Raw genomic sequence first — 26,388 nt, 5'->3', positions numbered from 1 at the left:
TGGTAGCACAGTACAGCGCAGTTTTAATGGATACACAATCACAGGCTTTTCCTTCACAAGGACTCAATAGTACACAGCATTCTTTATCCTGCATGGAGATGGAGCGGGGGAAGGGTGTGATGAGAGAGATGATCTCTATGACAGGCTTTCTTCCAGTCCTTATCTTCCTGGCCGATAATACTCCACACTGTTAGCTCAGGGAGTCTAACTGACCTTTGTTTAGCTTTCCACCTGACCTGAATTCTGTTCCCTTGCCTTCTGTGAGATACAGATCATAAGCCACCTTTCTCTTCGGCTCCGGCCAGACAGTAAACAACTTCCACACAATCCTCCTGGGGCTCTGCTAAAACACTCCCCTTCTCCTGTGACTGTGTTAACCCCTCTAGTTGCTGGATGCTTCTGGAGCACAATACTTCTTGTTTCCTGTGCTTGTATTACTTCTAATAGTTGCTGAATGGTTTTAAAGCAACAGCACTACTTCTGCATGTCACACTCTGCAACAGCACTACTTCTGCATGTCACACAGGGTTTAAAACAGTTGGCACTGTTGGACTCACGGGACTCTGTGGAGGATGGCTCCTTCTGAATCCAGGCTAGCTCCAGCTGGTACTGTCGCTCCTGCTCAGCAGCCTCTCATTCAGCTTTGGCCTGACGCTCCTCTCATTCAGCTTGTGCCTGGCGCTCAGCAGCCTGTCGGTCAGCTGCTTCAAAGCCATCTGCAGGTGGGGGTCCACACTACCCTGGCTGTGGGTCTAGATGGTAAGCACAGGTGGGACCCCTGCAGCATCGCCATCCGGGCCTTGGCTGGCCACACCCTCATCAGGACTCTGCTGTCGGACTGGCTCTGTGGCAACTTTCAACAGTTCAGCAATCATTTGGGCCTTGTTTTTGCCCTTGGGGTCAATCTGTCTCAGCTCACAGAGGGCAGTGAGAGTGACCTTCGATTGCTGGGTATACCAGGGCTTTCCACATGTAGCCATCGTTGCCAAATAAAAGATAGGACAGAAAAACAAGAGAAGGGAAGGGGATGCCACTGCTACACGTATAGTAATGTCCCAGATAAAAAATATTAAAACACTGAGTCTGATTTCTTAAAACTCTGCACAGCATTCTCGCAAGAACTGCACAAGTTTTCAGTGACAGGAATGATTGCTCAATCCAGCCACTGATGTTTTGTAATATCCCACCGCTGCCACCAATTTGTCAGGGACGCCAGCGACGACACCATCGAGATCACACAATATCCCGCCACTATCGTCACTTTGTCAAGAATTCACAGGATTGAGCAGGGATTTGCAAGCACATGATCCCGATTGCTCACTACGTAGCTATCGGCAAGCGAGCAGAAAGCGTATGGCGTCACACTTCCGGATTCCAGCGCATGGAATATGTGTACACGCCCCGTACGGTTACTGCCAGCTTCACGATAGCCCAATTAATATTAATTTTCGCTGCCACCACCGACCAAATTTGAAATATATTACAGGCCTGGCCGGGCACCTGTTGTTAGAACCTTGCTGTTAGGTTTTTTTTCCTTTGCTGGTCACATGACCTTGTTGGCCTATTTAATCCTGCTCCGCCCTTCTGGCTTTGCTGGACTTCATTGTATATCTACTTTCTAGCTAGCCTGTGCTCTGTATCTAACTCTGTTAGTTTGCTTGGTCTACGGACCTCTATGTTCTATCTATTTTGTTTGTTCGTCTGTCTGCTACTATTTCTGTTAGGAGGTGTCCCATATTCCTCCCAGTCCTTAGTACTTGTAGGGATTCCCTCCCCACATCTATAGGTCTTCGTACAGACTAGATAAGGACTTTAGCAGGTCTGATCGCAGGATCAGGTTCCCTGTTACATCGTAGGGATTCAGCTGAGTCTCATAGTAGGGACAGATCTCCTCTCTTTCCTTAGCTTTGGTAGCAGAACATAACAGTAAGTCCAGCCAGCAAATTCTCTAAGGAAAGATTTTTCTGTTCCATCATGGTGTCGGTTCAGGATTTGGCTCATCGCCTGCAGGGACTCTCTCTGGAGGTGGCCGAGCTCCGTCAGCACGTGAGTAACTGTCCTGGAGCACATTTCTTGGAGCCTAAGGTATGTTTGCCGGATTTGTTTTTTGGTGAACACCGAGAATTTTTTTCATTTAAAAATGCTTGCTTATTGTATTTTCGTTTGAGACCTAAGTCCTCTGGGGATGAATCCCAGCGCGTAGGGTTCATAATGTCACTTTTGCGCAAAGAGCCTCAGGAGTGGGCCTTTTCTTTGCAACCTAGTGATTCATGCTTCAGATCAGTGGATAGTTTTTTTTCTGCTTTGGGACTATTATATGATGATCCTGACCGTGTCGCATCAGCTGAGACTGAGTTGAGACGTCTAAAACAAGGATCGGGTAATGTGGAAAAATATTGTACACATTTTCGTCGTTGGTCCACTCAAACAGGGTGGAACGATTCTGCTCTGAAAAGTCTATTTCTTGCTGGGCTCAGTGAAAGGGTTAAAGACCTGCTAATTGCTTATCCTACACCTGAAGATTTGCAACAGGCTATGCAATTAGCTATACGGGTGGATAGAAGACTGCGTGCTAGGGTTAATGAGAGCAAATCCTCTGCTATGTCAGTTTCTGGTTATGATAATGTGTGTACTAACAGTGGTGAACCGATGGAGATTGGATCGGTGGCACCTCGCTCTCAAGAAAAAGACCGTCGTTTTTCGCAAGGCTTGTGTTTCTATTGCGGAAAATCTGGTCATTTGATTAAAGGCTGTGAGCTTCGTATGAAGAAAGAAAAAAAAATAGTCAGTCACGCCCGTATTGCCTGTTTAAATTCCAAGGGTATATTTTTAGCTGCTTCCACGATTGCTCAGGAAAAATTAATGGAATTTCGGGTGTTTGTTGATTGCGGGTCTACACTGAATGTAATTGATGGGGGATTCGTGGAAAAACTCAATTTAAAACCTGAACCTTTATCATCCCCCATTGCTGTGGTTTCTGTGGATGGCTCCCCTTTGAAGAATATTACTCTCAAGGTCAGTGAATTTCCTCTCACTATTAATGGTGTTCACCATGAGAAATTGGATTTGGTAGTGTTGAATAACTTGCCTTCTCCAGTAATATTGGGTTTGCCCTGGTTAAAATTTCACAATCCTGTACTGGATTGGTCTACCAGTGAAATTAAATCCTGGAGCCATGAATGTTATGACAAGTGTTGTAACGGGCGTATTGCAGCTTTGGATAGGGGAGAATTGCCTGTTCCTATTCAGGATTTTTGGAGAGTTTTTTCTGAGAAGGAATCGCAGGTTTTGCCTCCCCATAGAGACTATGATTGTTCTATTGAATTTGTCCCTGGAGCGACTCTTCCTAAGAGTCGTTTATTTAACCTTACTATTCCTGAGAGGAAGGCTTTGGAGGAATACATACAGACAAGCTTGGCCGCCGGTCACATTAGGCCTTCTAAGTCTCCTGTGGCGGTTGGATTTTTTTTTGTAAAAAAAAAGGACGGCGGTTTACGTCCTTGTCTGGATTTTCGTGAGATTAACAAAATTACGGTACGCAATCCTTACCCACTGCCATTGATTCCTGATCTGTTTAACCAGTTATTGGGGGCCAAGTGGTTCTCTAAAATTGACCTTAAGGGGGCATACAATCTGTTGCGCATGAAGGAGGGTGACGAATGGAAGACTGCTTTTAACACTCCTGTGGGTCATTTTGAGAATTTGGTTATGCCTTTTGGTCTTACTAATGCTCCTGCATTTTTTCAGAATCTGATTAATGACATCCTTAGACCTTTGATCGGTAAAAATGTGGTTGTGTATTTGGATGACATTTTGATTTATTCGCCAGATCTGGAGTCTCATTGGCGGAGCGTGCGTGAGGTATTACAGTTATTAATGGACAATTCGCTTTTTGCTAAGCTGGAGAAATGTGAGTTCGCTGTACAGAGAATTAGTTTTTTGGGCTACATTATCTCCAGCAAAGGTTTTGAGATGGATCCGGTTAAGGTTCAGGCTGTGCAGGAATGGCCTAGGCCTATTGGTTTGAAATCGATACAGAGGTTTTTGGGTTTCGCCAATTACTATAGAAAGTTCATAAAAAATTTTTCTAGTATTGTCAAACCTCTGACTGATCTCACCAGGAAAGGTGCTGATGCGGTTCAGTGGTCTTCTGAGGCCATTGAAGCTTTTGTGTATCTCAAGGAGAGGTTCACCTCTGCTCCCATCCTTATGCAGCCTGATGTGACTAGGCCGTTTTTGGTTGAGGTTGATGCTTCCTCTGTGGGGGTTGGCGCAGTATTGTCTCAGGATAACGGGGATGGATTACATCCCTGTGCCTTTTTTTCAAAAAAATTTTCGGAGACTGAATTGAATTACGATATTGGTAATCGGGAATTATTGGCTATTAAACTCGCATTTGAACACTGGCGCCACTTCTTGGAAGGTGCGGAATTTCCCGTTCAGGTTCTTACGGATCATAAAAATCTGATATATCTTGATGCTGCCAAGCGCCTGAATGCCCGTCAGGCTAGGTGGGCACTGTTTTTCTCGCGGTTTAATTTCTCCGTTACTTACATCCCTGGTACTAAGAATGTTAAGGCGGATGCCTTGTCTCGCAGTTTTTCTCCCATAGTCGGTGCTGAGAAAGAGGAAAACATTTTACAAGAAGGTGTTGTGATAGCTGCTTTAGACTCCGTTTTGGAAGATGAGATTCTTAAAGCTCAGGAGAATGCCCCTTCTAACACTCCTCATGGGAGGTTGTTTGTGCCTGAGACCTTTAGGAGAGATTTGTTTGTTGAGTGTCACGAATCTCGGTTGGCAGGTCATCCCGGAATCTCTGAGACCAAGAGACTGGTGGGTCGCAGTTTTTGGTGGCCTGGATGGCAGAAGGAAGTCATTAAGTGGGTGCGCCAATGTACTATATGTGCTAGATCTAAGTCCTCACATACTCCTGCTGCGGGGTTGCTTTGTCCTTTGGAGGTCCCCAGTGCTCCTTGGACACATTTGGCTATGGACTTTATAACTGACCTTCCCTCCTCTGAGGGTTTTACTGTCATCTGGGTGGTCGTGGACTGTTTTAGCAAGATGTGTCACTTGGTTCCCTTCGTCAAACTGCCCTGCGCTAAAACTCTCGCTAAGGCCTTTGTCAAGGAAATTGTCAGACTTCATGGCGTTCCTACTGACATTGTTTCTGATAGGGGTCCTCAGTTTGTGGCTCGTTTTTGGCGTGCCTTTTGTGACAGGTTGGGAATTCATTTGTCGTTTTCGTCCGGATATCATCCTGAATCTAATGGCCAGACAGAAAGGAAAAACCAGGATGTTGAGCAGTTCTTGCGTTGTTTTGTGGCAGACAATCAAGAGGGGTGGTCTGAGTTTCTGCCACTTGCCGAATTTGCTCTGAACAATCATACATCTTCTTCTGCTGGTTGTTCGCCTTTTTTTTGTTGTTCTGGGAGACATCCGTCGTTTGGATCGTTCTCCAAGTTGGGATCTGCCGTGCCTGAGGAGGAGAATTTTTCCGGTGATTTGGAAAGAGTTTGGACGGATGTGCGTGGTAATCTTCAGGAGGCCAACAGAAAATCTAAAGACTACTTTGATAGGAAACGACAGGAGGTTTTGTTCGCTGTTGGTGACATGGTTTGGTTGTCCTCTAGGAATCTGCGGTTGAGGATTCCTTCTAAGAAATTGGGTCCCAAGTTTGTAGGGCCCTTTAAGGTGCTTCAGGTTGTCAACCAATCTGCTGTTAGGTTGGAGGTTCCTACCTCCTGGAGAATTAATCCGGTCTTTCATGTCTCTCTGTTAAAAAAAGCTGTTGTGTCGGATGGTGACGCCTCTGCCTCTGTTCCTCCGGTGGTGGAGGACGGGGAATATGAAATTTCTCGCATCCTTGACTCTAGACGGTATAGAGGTAGTTTGCAGTATCTTGTGGCCTGGAAAGGTTTCGGACCCGAGGATAACTCTTGGGTGAGGTCAGATGATGTTTCCGCGTCCAGACTTATCAGAGCGTTTCACAGGAGATTTCCTGATAAGCCTGGTCCTAGGGGATCCGGAGGATCCTCTTAGAAGGGGGGGTACTGTTAGAACCTTGCTGTTAGGTTTTTTTTCCTTTGCTGGTCACATGACCTTGTTGGCCTATTTAATCCTGCTCCGCCCTTCTGGCTTTGCTGGACTTCATTGTATATCTACTTTCTAGCTAGCCTGTGCTCTGTATCTAACTCTGTTAGTTTGCTTGGTCTACGGACCTCTATGTTCTATCTATTTTGTTTGTTCGTCTGTCTGCTACTATTTCTGTTAGGAGGTGTCCCATATTCCTCCCAGTCCTTAGTACTTGTAGGGATTCCCTCCCCACATCTATAGGTCTTCGTACAGACTAGATTAGGACTTTAGCAGGTCTGATCGCAGGATCAGGTTCCCTGTTACATCGTAGGGATTCAGCTGAGTCTCATAGTAGGGACAGATCTCCTCTCTTTCCTTAGCTTTGGTAGCAGAACATAACACCTGTTTTCTGGTAGCGTATATGGCTACGGGGGAGGGAACTATTACAGAGCAACAGAAACAGGACTATTAAATTTTATATTTAATCCAAAAGGGAGGCAGTTTTTAGGAAAAATATACAAAGATTTTACAAAAGGGGACAATACAATACATATGCAGTTAAACACATACACAAGATAATAAGGATTAAAGAAGAAACTTACTATACGATCGCAGAGATGATTCAATATAGCTGGAGGGGAGACACTCCACTTGATTAGACTGTTATCAAATGTGATCCTTTGCTATAATAAATATATACTCCCGGCAATGAACACTGATCCATCCTCAGTGGATTCTTTTATGCTGAAGGGGAGACCTGCCCCCACCCCACCTGTGCTGACATCACGTGGGCTGAATTTGCCTTTCTTTAGAGACCACACATGCCGCAGCTGCGACCCGTTATTCTGGTACTTTAGCGCCACAGCTCCCCGAAGTGGCTCACAGCTATGTGAAAATAAGCATATTGTTCCTTGGCTGACCCTGCCACTAAAAATATGGGTCCCATCATTATCGGACGTATGGAACTTTAGTTATTCCATATTTTGTTTCGGTGCCGAAAATCCTGCAGTTTGCACCTGGGGAATTGTCTTAGTTAACAAGCTGCGTCCTCCTCAGCTAGATGTAAATTGTCGCAAGTCTGTGTCAGAGGAAAACACACTCGCATGCTCATTGGGGTTGTATCACCTTTCTTTGTGCCAGCATCTGTACAAGCCACTTCTGCTGTGGATGATAATTTGCCTACAGACAGATGGTAGATTGTCATCTCTTCTCTCCTGACAAATACTATAGGGGAGGGGGAGAAATTCTTAATATTTTTATGACAGTCACCTTATCCATGAAACGTTGGGACAGGCGGATTTGCCAGTACCTTTTTGTTAGGTCCAGGGTGGTGATGTATCTGGCTGACCCTAGCCTCTCAATAAGTTCATCAACATGGGGTATCGATAGGCGTTGAATTTGGATACTTCATTTAGCTTCCTGTAATCGTTACAAAAATGCTATTCTCCATCAGGCTTCGGCACCGATACGGCTTTCGGTTCACCCGCACATGCGGTTCCTTCACGATTTCATGCTCCACAACCTGCGTACATCCCGGCAACTCTGAAAACAGGTCCTGGTTCCAGTGAAGCAGATCTCTGCACTGTTGTTTCTGGGCCGGTGACAGTGTCTCTGCCACTGTGCCATCCTTGACCCGGGCCTCAGGATTGGCCCCCAGACACGTAGCTTCCACCGGTTCCCTGTCTCACCAAGGTTTGAGCAGGTTGATGTGGTACACTTGGTATGGTTATCTTCACCCTGGCTGGTGAACCTTGTAATTTACGTCACTCAATTTTTTGAACACCTCATATGGCCCCTGCCACTTGACCAGAAACTTACTTTCGACCGTGGGTACCAACACCAATACCCAGCCTCCAGGGCTGCCCGATTGTAGACCCTTGCCTGGGTCTCTTGTGCTTGAAGGAGGCTCTCCTTGACAATCGGCAACACCTTCGCGATTCGGTACTGCATCTAGGCCACATGCTCGATGACGCTCCGGAGGGGTGTAACCTCTGCGTTCCAGGTCTGCTTTGCAATATCCAGACGTCCCCGAGGATGCTCTCCATACAGCAGCTCGAATGGTGAGAACCCTGTAGAGGCTTGTGGGACTTCCCTGATAGAGAACAGCAGGAACGGCAGTAAGCAATCCCAGTCTCGGCCATCCTTCTCCACAACCTTCTTAAGCATGGATTTCAAAGTCTTGTTGAACCTCTCCACCAGGCTGCCCATCTGCGGATGGTACACAGATGTCCTGAGTCTGGAGAGCCTTACACAACTTCCACTTTGGACATAAAAGGAGTTCCTTGGTTTGTCAGGATCTCCTTTGGCAGGCCTGTCCGGGAGAAAACATGGACTGGCTCTCGGGCTATACTCCTAGCATTCTTAGTGGTACCACTTCCTGGTAACGTGTTGCATAGTCCATCACCATCACGATGTATTGGTGTTCCCTGGCAGACTTACCTAGGGGCCCGACAAGGTCCATGGCAATCCGGTCAAATGGGACCTTTATAATGGGCAACAGCACTAGGGGACTGCGGAAGTGGGATACTAGAGCAGTTAACTGACAGATAGGGCAGAAATTAATAATCTCTCAGTCAGATCCAGGCCAGTAGAACCTGTGAAGGACCCTCTCCTGAGTTTTGTCTACTCACAGATGCCCACCCAAAACATGAGAATGGGCCAGGTCTAGTACCCTACACCTATAGGGACCCGGTTCTAACAACTGCTCTAGCACTTCCTCTCTTAGTTTAGTGACCTGATATAACAGATCCTCATTTAAAGCGTAATGTGGAAACATGGTGTTGGCTCCTGGCTCTTGAGCGACTCCATTTATCACAGTCACATTGTCAAATGCCCCTTTTAAAGTAAGATCCCACATTTGAGCAGTTGCAAAATTCCCCCCAGAAACCACCAATTCAGGAATCTCAGCCTCATCAGTCACTGTCTCGTCCTCGTCACCAGCAAGGACACACAGGGGGAGCTCATCTGCCTCCAACTGCGATGGGGATTCATCATAGTTGGACAGGCTCCTGTCTGAGTCATATGGCACCCCCACATTCCGCTATAAGTCTCAGAACAAGCTAAATTTGCGCCATATTATCACTGGGTGTAGCAGGTCTTTAACCACTACAACCTCATGGGACTCAGCGCCACAGTTCGTTTTTATAGTCACAATGGCAACAGGGTAGTCCTTGGTCTGCTCGTGAATGCAGCTGACGCCCACGTTTTCCGGGATCAACTGGTGGAGGAGTGTGGCCCTTACCAGGATCACCAATCTCCTCGAGTCCAAGAGTCCCGTCAGCAGTACCCCATTTATTGTTACGGGACATGCCTTCGGTCCCTCACCGGGCTGATAGTCCACACTGCAGGCTTGATAGGCATAATACGAACAGCGTCTCCCCATGTTGCAGTCCATCTCTTCAGAGGACTGTTATGCGCTTTGCAGAGGGACCCAGAAAGACTTGCACCAAAAACAGCAAAGGCGCAGCTGCAGATGCACTTGGCACAAACTGCCCATCTAGGCGAGCTCTTGAGGGCCGGGAATACTCTTCACCCAGCTCCCAGTAAATGTAAGGGGGACTTTGTCAAAGGCCTTCCCAGGCCCACTGTCACCAGAAAGCTGGCGTCTGGTGACGTGGTCGGTGCCTAGTCAAGAACCAGGTGAGTACCTCTGTAAGAACCCCGGGAAGTGGAACCAGAAGAGAAAATGAGAAAACCCCTGAAAAGATAGCAACACTAATGCTAGCACCACTCATCACCACAGCACATAAGAACTTCAATAAACAGCAAAGCACTGAGCAGGGAGCAGGATTAAATAGCCCGCCTATTGATCAGGTATTGAATACCTTCCAATCATCCCCAGACTGCCACTCCCTGATGACTACACAGCAGAATGAACATAAATCCACCTCTGCTTAGTGCCAGACAAAGCAGCATCCTGCATTGCCAGGACACCAGAACGAGATGCTCCATAAGATTGGGACAGTCTCCGTGCACGTGTAGTAGCTCCGCCTCCAGGGTCAGGACAATAGAGGCACCTGCGACCGGAGTAGCGTAGCACTGGATCTGCTCCATTCCCAGGTGGGAGCACAGAACCACGCTTCCTAACAAGGACATAGGAAAATTGGCGGCTATGTGTCCAGGACCATGACATCTCCATCAGGTTAAGTCTTTACTAGCAGATTTTGGCAACCCCTTGTGACCTCGAACTCCCCCCAGTTGTGGCTCTACTACCCCTCTTTAGAGATTCATGCACCTTCTGGGTATCCCAGTACGGGGATGCAACAGTGCCTGGCTTTCTTATAGGCCTCTCGACCACCTGGTACCTTTCCACTACGTCAACTAGGTCGTCTGCATCTTAAGGGTCCCCCTGGGCAACCCAGGTCTGCACAGGCCTGGGAAGGGAGTGGATAAATCTGTCCATTGCGACCAACTCTACCATCTGGGCTGGGGTGGAGGATTCCTGCTGCAGCAACGTCTGTACCGGATGCAGCAGATCGAACATTAGGGAGCAAAGGGGTTTATTACCGCAATACGCCCAGTGATGGACCCTTGGAACTCGGACAGACATAGTCACCCCTGGGCGTACAAGTGTCTCAGTTTTTACTTTGGAATATTCCTGGGCATCCTGTATGGCCAGGTTGTAATAAGCCTTCTGGGGCTTGCCATTTAAATAGGGGGCCAGCACCTCCACCCACTGCTCTGGCGGCAGCTTCTCCCCCTCTGCTACCCTTTCAAACACAGTCAAAAAAGCTTCCACATCATCTCCTCAGGGGCATTTTTTGAATCGCTCGTCTTACCACCTTCTGGACGTTTGTGTCATCACTTGACTTGGGGGAGGGCGGGCGGCCTTCCATGAACCACCTCTGTGAGCAACTCAATCTGCTGCTGCTGTTGTCGGTACTGGTCTTGTTGCTGCTGCTGCTGTTGTTGGACCTGTTCCATCAGCAGCTTACTTGTCTCCTGATGTGCCAGCTGTTGCTGCTGTTGGGCCAGCTGTTGCTGCTGTTGGGCTTTCACAAGGTGCTTAATCAGGTCCTCCATGCTGTCAGACTTCGCTTCCTGGCTCACTGCCGACTTCACCCAAGACATGCAGGTTATCCACAACCACCACAAGTGCTCCCTGGGGAAACTGCCCACACTTCTAGCATCAACTGTAGTAGATCGGCTCACTCAGCTGCACATAAAGGTAGACACAGGAACGCTGTCTCTTTAAATCTCACAATGGTTTATTAAAGTACGGCATAAACCAATGGAAAGCATCATCAAAGCAAACACTGCCTTTCTGAAATAACGGGAAAGCAAATGTATAGCACAGTCCATATGTCTGCAGAGATCTCCCCCGCTCAGAAAACAACCGCGTTCAGCACAGTTTAACAGAACACATCTCTGTGGGCATCGCCTCCAGAACCACTGAACACCTAATGACTCAAAAAGCTAGTTATTTATATCCCAGACCCCACCCTGGGCCCTGGGATGGAAATATGGTAGCCAGACTCCCACCAGCTCTACAGCTGTTCACATAAAACCTAGCTCATTAAAAATGGCCGATTAATCCCTCTCAGTACTTAGTGTGCTGGAGAAAACTTTTAGGCTTCAAACCACCGAAGCTAATAGCCTCAGTGAAACATATCTCTCCCCCTAGTACTTTGCCAGTGACTTTGTCACATATATATATAGATAGATATATAGATAGATAGATAGATAGATAGATAGATAGATAGATAGATAGATAGATAGATATATACACAGTACAGACCAAAAGTTTGGACACCTTCTCATTTAAAGTTTTTTCTGTATTTTCATGACTATGAAAATTGTACATTCACACTGAAGGCATCAAAACTATGAATTAACACATGTGGAATTATATACTTAACAAAAAAGTGTGAAACAACTGAAAATATGTCTTATATTCTAGGTTCTTCAAAGTAGCCACCTTTTGCTTTGATGACTGCTTTGCACACTCTTGGCATTCACTTGATGAGCTCAAGAGGTAGTCACCGGAAATGGTTTTCACTTCACAGGTGTGCCCTGTCAGGTTTAATAAGTGGGATTTCTTGCCTTATAAATGGGGTTGGGACCATCAGTTGTGTTGTGCAGAAGTCTGGTGGATACATAGCTGATAGTCCTACTGAATAGACTGTTAGCTGCTTTTTTCTTGCCATAATACAAATTTTAAGTAAAAAAAAATGAGCGGCCATCATTACTTTAAGAAATGAAGGTCAGTCAGTCCGAAAAATTGGGAAAACTTTGAAAGTGTCCCCAAGTGCAGTTGCAAAAACCATCAAGCACTACAAAGAAACTGGCTCACATGAGGACCGCCCCAGGAAAGGAAGACCAAGAGTCACCTCTGCTTCTGAGGATAAGTTTATCCGAGTCACCAGCCTCAGAAATCGCAGGTTAACAGCAGCTCAGATTAGAGACCAGGTCAATGCCACACAGAGCTCTAGCAGCAGACACATCTCTTCAACAACTGTTAAGAGGAGACTTTGTGCAGCAGGCCTTCATGGTAAAATAGCTGCTAGGAAACCACTGCTAAGGACAGGCGACAAGCAGAAGAGACTTGTTTGAGCTAAAGAACACAAGGAATGGACATTAGACCAGTGGAAATCTGTGCTTTGGTCTGATGAGTCCAAATTTGAGATCTTTGGTTCCAACCACCGTGTCTTTGTGCGACGCAGAAAAGGTGAACGGATGGACTCTACATGCCTGGTTCCCACCGTGAAGCATGGAGGAGGAGGTGTGATGGTGTGGGGGTGCTTTGCTGGTGACACTGTTGGGGATTTATTCAAAATTGAAGGCATACTGAACCAGCATGGCTACCACAGCATCTTGCAGCGGCATGCTATTCTATCCGGTTTGCGTTTAGTTGGACCATCATTTATTTTTCAACAGGACAATGACCCCAAACACACCTCCAGGCAGTGTAAGGGCTATTTGACCAAGAAGGAGAGTGATGGGGTGCTACGCCAGATGACCTGGCCTCCACAGTCACCAGACCTGAACCCAATCGAGATGGTTTGGGGTGAAGGCAAAAGGGCCAACAAGTGCTAAGCATCTCTGGGAACTCCTTCAAGATTGTTGGAAGACCATTTCCGGTGACTACCTCTTGAAGCTCATAGAGAGAATGCCAAGAATGTACAAAGCAGTCATCAAAGCAAAATGTGGCTACTTTGAAGAACCTAGAAGACATATTTTCAGTTGTTTCACACTTTTTTGTTAAGTATATAATTCCACATGTGTTAATTCATAATTTTGATGCCTTCAGTGTGAATGTACAATTTTCACAGTCATGAAAATACAGAAAAATCTTTAAATGAGAAGGTATGCCCAAACTTTTGGTCTGTACTGTATATATACATACACTGTATGTATGTGTATATATGTGTGTGTATATATATATATATATATATATATATATATATAATAAATATAAATATTGTCAGGGATCACACACAGGGACGATACCGGGGAGATCACGCAATATCTCACTGTGCCGTCACGCTGTCAGTATTTCGTCCGGAATCGCGAGCACGCAGAAAGCATATGGCGTCACACCTCCGAATTCCAGCTCCAGGAATATGTGTACGCCCCGTACGGTTGCTTCCGGCTGCACGATAGCCCGATTATTAATATTATTCTCTGCCACCACCGTCCAGATTTGAAATATAATACAGGCCTGGGCAGATGCCTGCATTTTGGTAGCGTATATGGCTTCGGGGGAGGGAACAATTACAGGACAAAAGAAACAGAACTATTACATTTTATATTTAATTATTTAATCCAAAAGGGAGGCAGTGTTTAAGAAAAATATGTACACAAGGATGTTACAATGGAGATATTAAAATACATAAGCAGTTACATAAAATAAACAGGATAAGAGAAGACCACTTACACTATACAGTTCTCAGGGACGAATCAGCATAGGTGGAGGAGGGGCTCCCCAGTTGATATGAGCGTTATCGAACGCGACCCGTTTCTTATAATCCTTATACCCCCTGGCAATGAGTGCTCCTCTAATGTCCATGGGTTCTTTTATACCTAAGGGGAGATTTACCCACACGCCTCTTGTGGTGACATCATGTGGGCCGGTCTCCAGCCTGTACATTTTTATTAAAAACGCTAACTTCTGCGATAACTCATTGCTCGTTGATCGCAGAAGCTTGCAAAAGATGCCATTTTTCCCGTTATGATTTTACCTTCATTTAGAGACCACACATCACATAGTTGTAGTCTGCTATTCTGGGGTTTTTGCGCTACAGCTCTCCAGAGGGGCCTACGCCTATGAAAAACTGAGCATCTTGTTTCTTAGCTGTGACCTGCCACCAAAAATATGGGTCCCGTTACTGTCAGAATTAAGGGACATCAGTTATTCCATATTTCATATCGGAGTTGACGTGGCTGGAGATCTCTTTTTTTAGGCTCGGGAAAGCAAATCTTCCCAGTTACAGGCAAATTATTGCAATCCTGCCACTAATTACCCCCTGTGTGTGCCAGGGACAATAGGCTTGCATTCTAAGTAGCTTGGTGGCACCTCTTGGCTGCCATTTGTTTGTGTAAGCTCTTACTCATGGCTGTGTTAATTAGGGCTTTGTGCTGGGCAAAAGGGGAATGAGGGAGGGGGGTGAAGAGAGGTTTGGGAGGAATGGTCAATATCCATGACAGGCTTTCAATATTCCTCATTATTTCCCTGACATTAATATTTCCCTGATATATATATACAGTGGGGGGAAAAAGTATTTGATACACTGCTGTTTTCCCACCTACAAAGAGTGGAGAGGTCTGTGATTTTTATCATAGGTACACGTCATCTGTGAGAGACAGAATCTTAAAAATAATCCAGAAAATCACATTGTATGATTTTTACATAATTGATTAGCATTTTATTGCATGAAATAAGTATTTGATACAATAGGAAAACAAAACTTAATATTTGGGACAGACACCTTTGTTTGTTACAGAGGTCAGACGTTTCCTGTAATTCTTGACCAAGTTTGCACACACTGCAGCTGGGATTTTGGCCCACTCCTCCATACAGATCTTCTTCAGATCTTTCAGGTTTCGGGGCTGTCGCTGGGCAACATTGAGTTTCAGCTCCCTCCAAAGATTTTCTCTGGGGTTCAGGTCTGGAGACTGGCTAGGCCACTCCAGGACCTTGAAATGCTTCTTGTGGAGCCACTCCTTAGTTGCCCTGGCTGACACTATGGTAGTGGACCCGTTGAAGCGCAGGACTCGCGCACGAAACGGCCGTTGTCCTCTTACCCCCTGCACCCCAGAACCTGCACCACCCCTCCGCCTGTGTAATCCCAAATAAACAGGACTATTATCAAGCAACACTGTTCGTGAGTGCATTATCTGTTCCATTTCTATAGCTTTTATGGCTATTATTCTGTAGCCCATCCCAGCCTTGTGCAGGTCTACAATTTTGTCCCTGGTGTCCTTAGACAGCTCTTTGGTCTTGGCCGTGGTGTAGAGGTTGGAGTGTGGTTGGGTGTGTGGACAGGTGTCTTTTATACAGGTAACGAGTTCAAACTGGGGCAATTAATACAGGTAATGAGTGCAGGGTAGGAGGGCTTCATAAAAAAAAACTACTAGGTCTGTGAGAGCCAGAATTCTTGCTGGTTGGTAGGTGATCAAATATTTATCTCATGCAATAAAATGCAAATTAATTATTTAAAAATCATACAATGTGATTTTCTGCTTTATTATTTTTAGATTCAGTCTCTCACAGGTAAAGTGTACCTACAATAAAAATTACAGACCTCTCCATTCTTTGTAGGTGGGAAAATGTGAAAAATCGTCAGTGTATCAAATACTTATTTTCCCCACTGTATATATAGTATACGCATATAAAACTGTTCCCATTTTTTTTTTTTCAGTTAAATACCTGGTTTTGTTAAAGTTTCTTATTTTGATCTTTATTCTCCTGTTTTCTTTAGATGTGAAGAACAATCACAAGGAACATTTATATAGTAAAACTAAGAAATTTGTTGAATACCAACCTCCAGGATGTAACCAGGGAGAGGGAAGTTTTCCATTCAATTCACGTTATGTGAACTTAATCATTGTCTCAACCCATCACTTCAGGGAACACTCTCAGAATGAACTTATAGAGACTGGCGAAAAACACGTTGAATATTTTAAGAAAAAACAAAATGAACTACAATACATTTTTTATAATAAGATGTTCTGTTGGTGTAATCGATCCAGAGTTGTGCCCCATATGGTAATGGTGAGCGGTGTGCCCGGTGTAGGGAAGACCACCCTGATGCAGAAGTTTGTCTATGACTGGACAAGGGGCGATCTCTACCAAAGATTCTCCTTTGTCTTTTTCTTTAAATTCCGGGAACTGAACAGACTGGATAATGTTAGTCTGGAGACCCTGATCCTTCATCAGTACCCATATCTGGAGCAGCAGCTCGGGAACATCTTACAAGATCCAGAGAAACTTCTCTTTATATTTGATGGCTTAGATGAAAGTCTTCATACAATGGATTTCACATCCCGTCACTTGTGCTCTCATCCTAAACTGCCCGAACCTTGTGGTCAGATTGTCGTTAGTTTGGTGAGAAAGTCTCTTCTGAAAGGTTGTTCTGTTCTGATGACCAGTCGCCCAACCAGGCTGGCATCTATTAAATGTATGATTTTTGAGAGAAAAGTAGAAATCATTGGATTTTTTCCAGAAGAACGACAGATGTACTTTGAGAATTTCTTCTCTAACCATGAACTGGCAGAAAAGGCTTTTCATTACGTGAAGCAGAATGAGACATTGTACACGTTCTGTTACCTCCCGTCCTACTGCTGGATCATCTGTACGGTATTATCCAGGAGCTTCCAGCCCACAAGTAGTGATCAGCCGATGTCATTATTACCCAAAACTGTGACACAACTCTTTGCCATATTTATCGCCAACCTCCTGTCCAATCACAGTCTGCACAAAAGAGATGCTCAGCAGCTCCTGAGGTCCATCGGGTGGATGGCAGAACATGGGGTGATGAACCACAGGGTTATTTTTGATGACCGAGATTTGGATTCTTTCCATGTGAACAATAAGTCAAAGCTTTTATCAAGTTTTCTGATGGAATCGGAGGAACCTGTGGCCTATTCCTTCTTACATCTCACTGTGCAAGAATTCTTCTCCGCCTTGGTGCATTTTGCCGATTATTCTCCTGAGAAGTTACAGAAATCACTAAAAGACACCCGATCGTATTCTGATGGTCGCGGTGAAATGTTCCTCCGGTTCCTGTGTGGTCTATCAGACGGCTCCACCAGGTCATTTCTAGCTGGATATCTGGATGAACAAGCAGCTCAGGCCTCCAGAGATGTCATCACCTGGGTAAAGGACTTATTTTCAGAAGAACAGAGGTTGATGCAAATTGAGGACAGGCGACGTCTTCTCAATACATTCTTCTATTTATTTGAAACTCGGAATAAGACTCTAGTGCGGGAATCATTAAAATCACACAGAAGATTGGAATTTTGTTGTATTCATATGTCATCTCTAGACTGTATGATGTTGGCATTTATTATGGAAACCTACCAAAATCTAGAAGAACTCAATCTATATGGATGTTCTTTAGACAGTGAAGGATTAGAGAGACTTTCACCAGCGTTACATAACCTGCGAAATATAAGGTAAAATGCTAATTATATTCTTTTGCAGAATTAAGTGTCTGACAATCATCTGATAAACTTGTTTGATTATAAATAATGTCTGCCATGGTCCCTTCAGATGGATCTATCCAGGCCATTTAAGGACCGATTGGCTGTATGCAAGCCAATCAGTGGTCACATACTGGCTTGTAACAAAACCCAATATATAGTAAATCCGACAAGAGGTCAATAAGTTAAGAACAAAGACCTTTATTACAATAATTTGGGTACATAGTGGCAAAGAAAAGAGCGCACACACATATATCTTAATTATATCGAGTGATAGTGGGAGGGTGTATGAATAATAACGATACCAGGGCTAGATTAGACTCAAATATACTCATGCATGCAAATGGTATCCTAGGTCATGTAATATAGGGATACAATCCTATGAAGAAATAGCCAATATAGGCATCCCCAGATAATACCTTTAGGTATGCATATATGTATCAAAAGATATGTTATACCCAAATGGGTTAGTTGACAAATAACAATAATGTTATATTAGATACATTCATACCTGGTATATATAGACCTGCTCCTCAATGTGGCGCCCACCCCGACGCGCGTTTCGGTGCGTCCTTCATCAGGGGGTCATGAATGAAGGACGCACCGAAACGCACGTCGGGGTGGGCGCCACACTGAGGAGCAGGTATATATATACCAGGTATGAATGTATCTAATATAACATTATTGTTATTTGTCAACTAACCCATTTGGGTATAACATATATTTTGATACACATATGCATACCTAAAGGTATTATCTGGGAATGCCTATATTGGCTACTTCTTCATAGGATTGTATCCCTATATTACATGACCTAGGATACCATTTGCATGCATGAGTATATTTGAGTCTAATCTAGCCCTGGTATCGTTATTATTCATACACCCTCCCACTATCACTCGATATAATTAAGATATATGTGTGTGCGCTCTTTTCTTTGCCACTATGTACCCAAATTATTGTAATAAAGGTCTTTGTTCTTAACTTATTGACCTCTTGTCGGATTTACTATATATTGGGTTTTGTTGTTATTGTCTTCCGATTGGTCTACCAATTTAAGTAGCAGATATACATTTATTCCATTATGTTGATCAATTGGATCAGTAAGAATATATACAAACATAAATGTATATCATCTGCTTGTCCTTTGCAACGTGTTTCTAACATACTGGCTTGTGTAGACAGATCAGTGAACGCTCTATGCGCTTATTAATATGATCATTCTGTGCCCATAATCATGTTTCCGCACCAGAGAAAAGACAGAAGCAGTTGTTACCACTTTTGCGTCCTCTGCTCTCCGATACACAGCCTGTGTCTCGGTAACTTTGTTGGCAGCGGATTAATCCCTGTACTGTCCAGCCATTCAACAGTGAATATATGTTTATTCAGGAACAAAGATAACACAGCTTACAACTGGTATTTCTTACAGCTTAGGATCTTAGCATCTTGTCTGTCAGCCTGCAAAGTGAAAGTGAAAATGTGCTCCAGTAACACACACTCTGAACAGGAACTTCCTGGTTTTTTTTTTGTTTGTTTGTTTTTTAACAGTGAATTATTTATTGGCAATACAACACTATTGCTGGAGACAAAACTCATGCACTATTAAACAACAGTAAATAGTAGCTGATGCAATATACACAATAATAAGCAATATTCCAACAAACTTTATTACTGTGAGGTCAGTAGTAAGGAGCTGTTGTCCAACTAGACCCAAGTCAATACTAACAATATTCACTATAACAAGACAATTTTAGCAGATGACCAGTGACACAAGATCCTCCATCAGCTTTATTTCTATTGTACATTACATATGCTGCAATAATCACTGATTTACAGCATGCCATAAAGTGAGGATATTACTCAGGGATTCTGGATTTCTATAACATGGATTCGGTGCCAGCAGACATATCATATATCTGCCGGCAGCCCTGACATCCACCGCACACAAGAGGCGGCATGTAGTGTGTAAAACATCCCTGTGTGGTCCCTCGCCCTCCTCCCAGCAGGGACGCAAACATAGGTCTCCCGGCGGCGCTCTAGTGTGTGTGCGCGCCCCGCTTCTTAAAGTGGCAGTGTGCACTTTGGAAAAGCCCTCAGCCAATAGCTGTTAGGCATCAAGTATATAAGGCATGCTCCCCAGTAGGGAGGTGTCTGAGCAACACCTTACCTTTTGGTTAGTTAGTTTTGTGCAACTAGTCAGTTGCTAGGTCCCCCATGTTGTCTGAACCAGAACATGTCTCTGAATCCTGTGTGTCTGAACCAGAACCTGTTCCTGAGACCCATATTGTCTGAACCTGAAACTGCTTTGGGGGTACCTGAGCCTGGAGCTGCTCTGGCGGTACCTGAGCCTGAAGCTGCTCCGGCGGTACCTGAGCCTGAAGCTGCTCCGGCGGTACCTGAGCCTGAAGCCGCTCCGGCGGTACCTGAACCTGAAGCCGCTCCGGCGGTACCTGAGCCTGAAGCCGCTCTGGCGGTACCTGAGCCTGAAGCCGCTCTGGCGGTACCTGAGCCTGAAGCCGCTCTGGCGGTAGCTGAGCCTGAAGCCGCTCCGGCGGTACCTGAGCCTGAAGCCGCTCCGGCGGTACCTGAGCCTGAAGCCGCTCCGGCGGTACCTGAGCCTGAAGCCGCTCCGGCGGTACCTGAGCCTGAAGCTGCTCCGGCGGTACCTGAGCCTGAAGCTGCTCCGGTGGTACCTGAGCCTGAAGCTGCTCCGGCTGTACCTGAGCCTGAAGCTGCTCCGGCGGTACCTGAGCCTGAAGCTGCTCCGGCGATACCTGAGCCTGAAGCTGCTCCGGCGGTACCTGAGCCTGAAGCTGCTCCGGCGGTATCTGAGCCTGAAGCTGCTCCGGCGGTACCTGAGCCTGAAGCTGCTCTGGCAGTACCTGAGTCTGCAGCCTGTCCAACAGTACCTGAACCAGTACCAGTGTCCGTCCTGTCTTGTGTTCCAGAATCCACATTGTCTGAACCAGAACCAGTATCCGAATCCTGTCCTGCCGGTGACTCTGAGTCGCTGTCTGTGACTGCGATCCTGACCCTGGGGGTCAACTGCTGCAGTACTGGGGACTGCCCAGGAGTGGTACCTGGCGGCTACCTGCAGCACAAGCCAAACTCCACCATCAGGAGCTCTAGCGAACACCGGGTAGCCGCTTAGCTACACCCCTCCTGGGTAAGGCCGGATCTTGGCACGGTGGGTCCACGATCCACGTGTGTGACATAATGATGTCATTTATGCATTTTACTAACACCCGAGGACATTTTCTCTCCATATTCACAATCTACAGATTTTATACAAACGTTCTGTGGACGCGTCACCAACATCTCTTCTTATTTTTATAGTTTGGCTGAAAATAATTTACCTGAGATTTTCTGCATCCAGTTGGCATCTGTAATAAGAAATAACCGATCCCTGAAGACACTTGTCCTATCTCATAACCGTCTGTCTAGTCATCAGTTCAGTGAATTGGTTGAGGCGCTGTCAAGTCCATCCTGCACAATAGAGGAATTACGGTGAGTATAAGAGACGTGTACAGGAGGAGACGTGAGGGAATAAGAGACGTGAACAGGAAAGACACGTGTACAGGACGGAGACGTGTGGAGACAAGTTATATATGCATCTTATTATATTTTATGCTCCGCACCATTGTTATGTTTAGGAGATAAACTAACTGCACCAGTGAGATCAAAGCAGATGGTGATGTTTGCCTTATCCATCTGGATAAAGAACCTTTTGACACCTTCAAACCTTTATTTCTCCCTGTAAATCAAAATAAAAACATGCTCTGACTTCTTTATATTCTTAGTGTGATTAACATAGTTCTTCAAGGATCTAAAACAAAGGTATGAAGTCTTCACTCTTCATGGTTTATGGTTGGTTCATGTTGCAAAAGGATAGTACCTTAGAACAAAAAATAGTAACTCTTTTTGTAGAACTCGATCTTACAGGAAAATCGGATAGGGGTCAGTAGAAACCACAGAGAAAGAGTTTAAATTAAAATACTTGCTCCTCTTTTGTGGTTTGGACCCAACCTTTATGTGAAGTTAGCCTAACCCTTTAGAAGCAGCTATGATTTCTGCTTATAGATATACACTTTGGATGCAGCTATGTCCTCCTTGATCCAGGCCCTAGACTATAAAGTGCCAGCTTATTACAATGGCTGACAATTAATAATTTTCTGTGAGTAATGTTCTTTCTCATGGTGAGAGGTAAGAATATTTGCACCGATATACTACTCTTTTGGATACTTTGATTAATCACATTCACAATCTACAGGTTTTATACTAATGCTCTGCGGACCTTTCATCCACGTTTTGTCATCTTATTTTTACAGTTTTGTTGGCAATAATGGTGTACTAGACACTTCCTGCATCCAGTTGGCATCTGGAATAAGGAATAACCAGTCCCTGAAGACACTTGACCTGCGTAATAACAGTCTGTCTGGTCCTCACTTTGGTGATTTGATGGAGGCTCTGTCCAGTGCAGACTGCAGGATAGAGGAATTATGGTGAGTATAAGAGATGTGTACGGGATGGAAATGTGTTGAGGACAAGTTAGTGATAAAGGCTCCATATCTCAATATCCACTACAGCTTTGAGACTTCCATCATTTTATAGACAATCATCGTGGTTATCTCATTCATAAATTTGACTTACAACTATTTAGCATATGTTTAGTTATGCAGATTCTCGTCATGTCACTGCATTGTTACTGTTTTGCTCCGGGTGGTGGAAAAATCTTTTTCTTCATGCATACTACAAATTACAACCAGTTCTCACATTCCCTAATAGCTCAGTGTGTTATTAGGTTGATTCCAAAGCAAAAAAGTCACTGGTTCTAATCGAGGAGCAGCCATGAAGAAGATTTCCCAAGAAAAGACTAACCGCATCATCCAGCTCATGGAAAGTGGTCTCAGCCAAGCAAATTGCCAAACTGCATCATGTGAGCGCCATGACAGTTGGAAGAATATGAAATGAAGTCCATCCATCCATTCAAAAGCCAAGAGGTGGACGTCCAGGCAAAATATCAGAGTCAGCAAGTTGGCTCATCACAAGGTCTATCAGTTCTGGAGCGACAAACACGGCAGTGGAGGTGGCTCATATGCTTCATAATAGTGAGAACACAGACGTCCATGCAAGCACCGTGCAACGCACGTTACACAAGTCTAGAATGGTGGCCCGAAAAAAAGCGAAGAAGCCTCGACTTCAATATCGTTGTAAAAAGCGTCGGCTAGAGTTTGCGAAAAGTGGACAGTAAAAGATTGGAAAGGGGTGATTTGGAGCGATGAGTCAAAAGTCAATAGACTAGGCTCTGATGGGTCTGGAAGAAACAAGGGAAAAAAGGTCTAACGGATCGAGAAATTGAAGGAACTGTCAAGTTCGGTGGAAGAAGCCTAATGATATGGGGTTGTTTCACAGCCAAAGGCGTTGGATACTTGACCAGGATCGATGGTGGTCTCAATGCTGAGCTATATGTGAGTTTCCTACGAGTACTATGGGTATGAATGGGACAACATAGTTTTCCAGCAGGACAATGACCCAAAGCATACGTCGAGACTGGCGAAGAAATGGTTCAATGACAATGAAGTAGAGGTGCTGGATTGTCCCCCACAGTCCCCAGATCTCAACCCAATCCAACACTTGTGGGTAGAGTTGAAGAAAAAACTGTACACATACCCAAATGAGTGATGCATATTGCGCCAACTTTGGGAACTTGTAGAAGAGACCTGGGATCAGATTTTGGTCGAGACATGCCCAGAAGGATCGACAGCATGCCCAGAAGGATTCAAGCAGTGTTGAAAGACAAAAGGTGGATTTACAAAATACTAACAAAATAATAAAACTTGAGATTTAGATTTTTAGGAGTAAAATAGTAACAATGCAGTGACATAACAAGAATCTGCATAACTAATCATATGCTAAATAGCTGCAAGTCAAATTTATGTATGAGATAGCCAAGATGATTGTCTATAAAATGATGGTAGTCACATTTGAAGCAGTAGTGGATGGTGAGATATGGAGCCTGAAAGTCCAAAGTTCAAACATTGTTACCCTTTTGCTCATCAGTGTAATCCTTAGAGCAATTAATGGGTTACCAACCAGGCTTGAGGAGCAGTAGGTGCAAATTGTACAAATCAAGTCCAAGTGGGCCTCAAAAAGCTTTGAGAGATAATGTCACAGAGGAATGGCGGCCACATCTAAGACCCAATGTGGAGCACAAAAAAGGGCAGCGGCTATAGTCTAAGGGACAGGTGTGTAATAGTCCAGCTCTCATTGTGTGACGCCCCATGTCCTGGTATCTTCTCCATGCTCTTTAGACTATGTTGGGAGACATATCAAATCTTTTTGCAAGATGGCTCTTGCGTGCTCTTTTGGACTGCTGAAGAGATAAGACCTACATCTTCTCATCTTATTCTTACAGTTTGGCTGATAATGATTTACCACACACATCCTGCATCCAGTTGGCGTCTTTAATAAAGAATAACCAGTCCCTTCAGACCCTTGACCTGTCTAATAACCGTCTGTCTGGTCCTCACTTCATTGACTTGATGGAGGCTCTGTCCAGTCCAGAATGCGGAATAGAGGAATTACTGTGAGTATAAAAAAAAGTGTGAAGAGGACGGGGACCTGTAGGGGTGGGCGTGGGTATATGGAGTGACAAAATGGGCCAAATTTATTAAAGGCTTTTGCCAAAATTTTAGACCAAAGTATTGACCGAGTAAGAGGTGGTGTCAGGAAACCATACCTCATATGTGTCCCACAGAATACGTCAATGATAAATTTTAAGTTTCTTCTTCCTCCTCCCTAAACTTTGATTAAACTGTGTGTAGATTTAAGACAGCGGTAATAGGTCTTCCTTATCGTGAACAATCAGTGAGGCTTCCTACACATGAGCTGGGAGTTACTGCTCTGAGGGGGAAGAAGGTTGTGCCTAGAATACAGTCCGGCCTTCCTTCAGTATCTCCAACGTACATAGCTTTATCAGTGACGTAATGAGAACGGAGAAGATGAACAGAAATGAGGAGAGATTTATATTGTAGGAATACGTCTGTCATATTCATACACCAAGAAGATGTCTGCTTGTACGTGCCCTGAACACACACTGTGCCAGTCTGTCTGCTGACAGAGATGCTGGACAGTGCCAAGAGTCGCCCAACCAGGAAGCCAGGCAGGTCCAAGGGCTGACCAGCCAGTCACAGGGTCCAGTCAGTAGCCAAATTATGGGGTGTATTTAATGGCCAAAAGGCTCTCTTGGCGCTATGTTAAAATTTTTTAGCCTCTGTTCTGACCAAGCTGACTGTTCTCCTGACTAACCCTTGGATGCCCTCACTGGTTAGACCCCTTGACTGCTTGGTCCTGGTAGACTTTCTAGACTCTAACTCACTATCGTAAATTACGCATTGGATCATATTTTGTTCTGGTCAACCTTTAGTTTCAACCTAGATTGGTTTCTTCCCTCAGCTCGCTCCACTCGTCAGTTGCCATTTCACGCTATGGGCCCCTGTGGAGAAGTCCAGGTCGCGGTATAAGGCCACGTTCACACGTTCTGTATTTGGTCAGTATTTCACATCAGTATTTGTAAGCCAAAACCAGGAGTGGGTGATAAATGCAGAATTGGTGACGTTTCTATTATACGTTTCCTCTGATTGTTCCTCACCTGGTTTTGACTTACAAATACTGATGTGAAATACTGACCAAATACTGAAAGTGTGAACGCAGCCTAATGGTAAAAAACAGAAAAGCACTAGACATTGTGGTAACTGTAGGAGCCCGCTGTGTTACACAGTATCTACAGAAGAGTCATTACACTGGTGTAATTGTATTAATAAATCCTCCAGTGTCACCAGGTCCAAGAAACAGAACTTTGTCCTGATTCCATCCTCAGGCTGATCGCTTCATTGACTAATGTGAGAGATGTGACAAAGTCACTAATACGGGGGGGGGGGTCTGTTTCTTTTCCAGTTTATGGGACAATGAATTATCTGAAGAGGAGAAGGAAAAAATAAGAAAACTGAAGAAAGACAAAGCAAATCTGAAGATATATTACTGAACGTACAAGACGGGGGATTTACGTCTGATGAGCAGATAACGAGACTTTTAACGAGCAATACTAAGAGGTCCGGTATTGGCAGTGTTTCCTGGAGCATTATGGATAATATCGCTGATCTACCAAAGATGAGGACATATATGTCTATGTGAGGACACACTTTGATATGGACAGCTCCATCCATAGTATCATCTGAGGAAGCAGGTGTACTTACACTGTGCCTGGCCTAACTCGTATATACACACGCTATGTGACAGCCCCAGGCCGTACCCACATTGCCCTAACCTTGGATGTATATACAGTATACAAGGTGCGAGTTATATAAGAAGGGGATGCAGAGCCAGTTTGTACTTTCTCACGAGGGCTTTGTTTTTACAGCGTTCATTGTACAGTACGACCTGGTAATACTATTATCCACGTCAGCACCACTAGGGCAATGCTAAATTTAGACTTTTTTTTTATTTAAACTGTTAAAAAATATTTCAGACATAAAAAAATGATTTTTGTTTGGCTATTTTTTTTTTAAGATCCATAACTTTTTTTTATTTTTTGTACATTTTGGGGTACATATGATGATTTGATGGCTGTTATTGCACGCGGCACTGAAAAAATAGCAATTCTGGCGTTTC

At 44.6% G+C, this 26,388-nt stretch overlaps 1 protein-coding gene across 4 annotated transcripts in view; it reads left to right on the top strand.

The window, feature by feature from the left end:
- LOC141153946 (NACHT, LRR and PYD domains-containing protein 3-like) overlaps window positions 1-26,388 on the top strand; it is an 85,600-nt gene extending 59,212 nt beyond the window's left edge. For 3 of the 4 annotated variants that reach the window (XM_073639254.1, XM_073639255.1, XM_073639253.1), the window contains 5 exons: window positions 15,996-17,691; window positions 21,055-21,225; window positions 22,047-22,220; window positions 24,134-24,304; window positions 25,675-26,388. In XM_073639254.1, coding sequence (XP_073495355.1) covers window positions 15,996-17,691; window positions 21,055-21,225; window positions 22,047-22,220; window positions 24,134-24,304; window positions 25,675-25,762 — 2,300 coding nt within the window. In that variant the 3' untranslated portion in view covers window positions 25,763-26,388. The remainder of the gene's footprint in view (window positions 1-15,995; window positions 17,692-21,054; window positions 21,226-22,046; window positions 22,221-24,133; window positions 24,305-25,674) is intronic. The other variant, XM_073639252.1, reaches the window with a different exon arrangement.

This window comes from Phyllobates terribilis, unplaced genomic scaffold, assembly GCF_046119375.1.
Source record: "Phyllobates terribilis strain yellow unplaced genomic scaffold, ASM4611937v1 Scaffold_7__3_contigs__length_470593459, whole genome shotgun sequence".
NCBI classification, from domain to species: Eukaryota; Metazoa; Chordata; class Amphibia; order Anura; family Dendrobatidae; genus Phyllobates; species Phyllobates terribilis.
The sequence above is the reverse complement of the archived record's forward strand: the minus strand, read 5'-3'. Positions and strand labels throughout refer to the sequence as shown.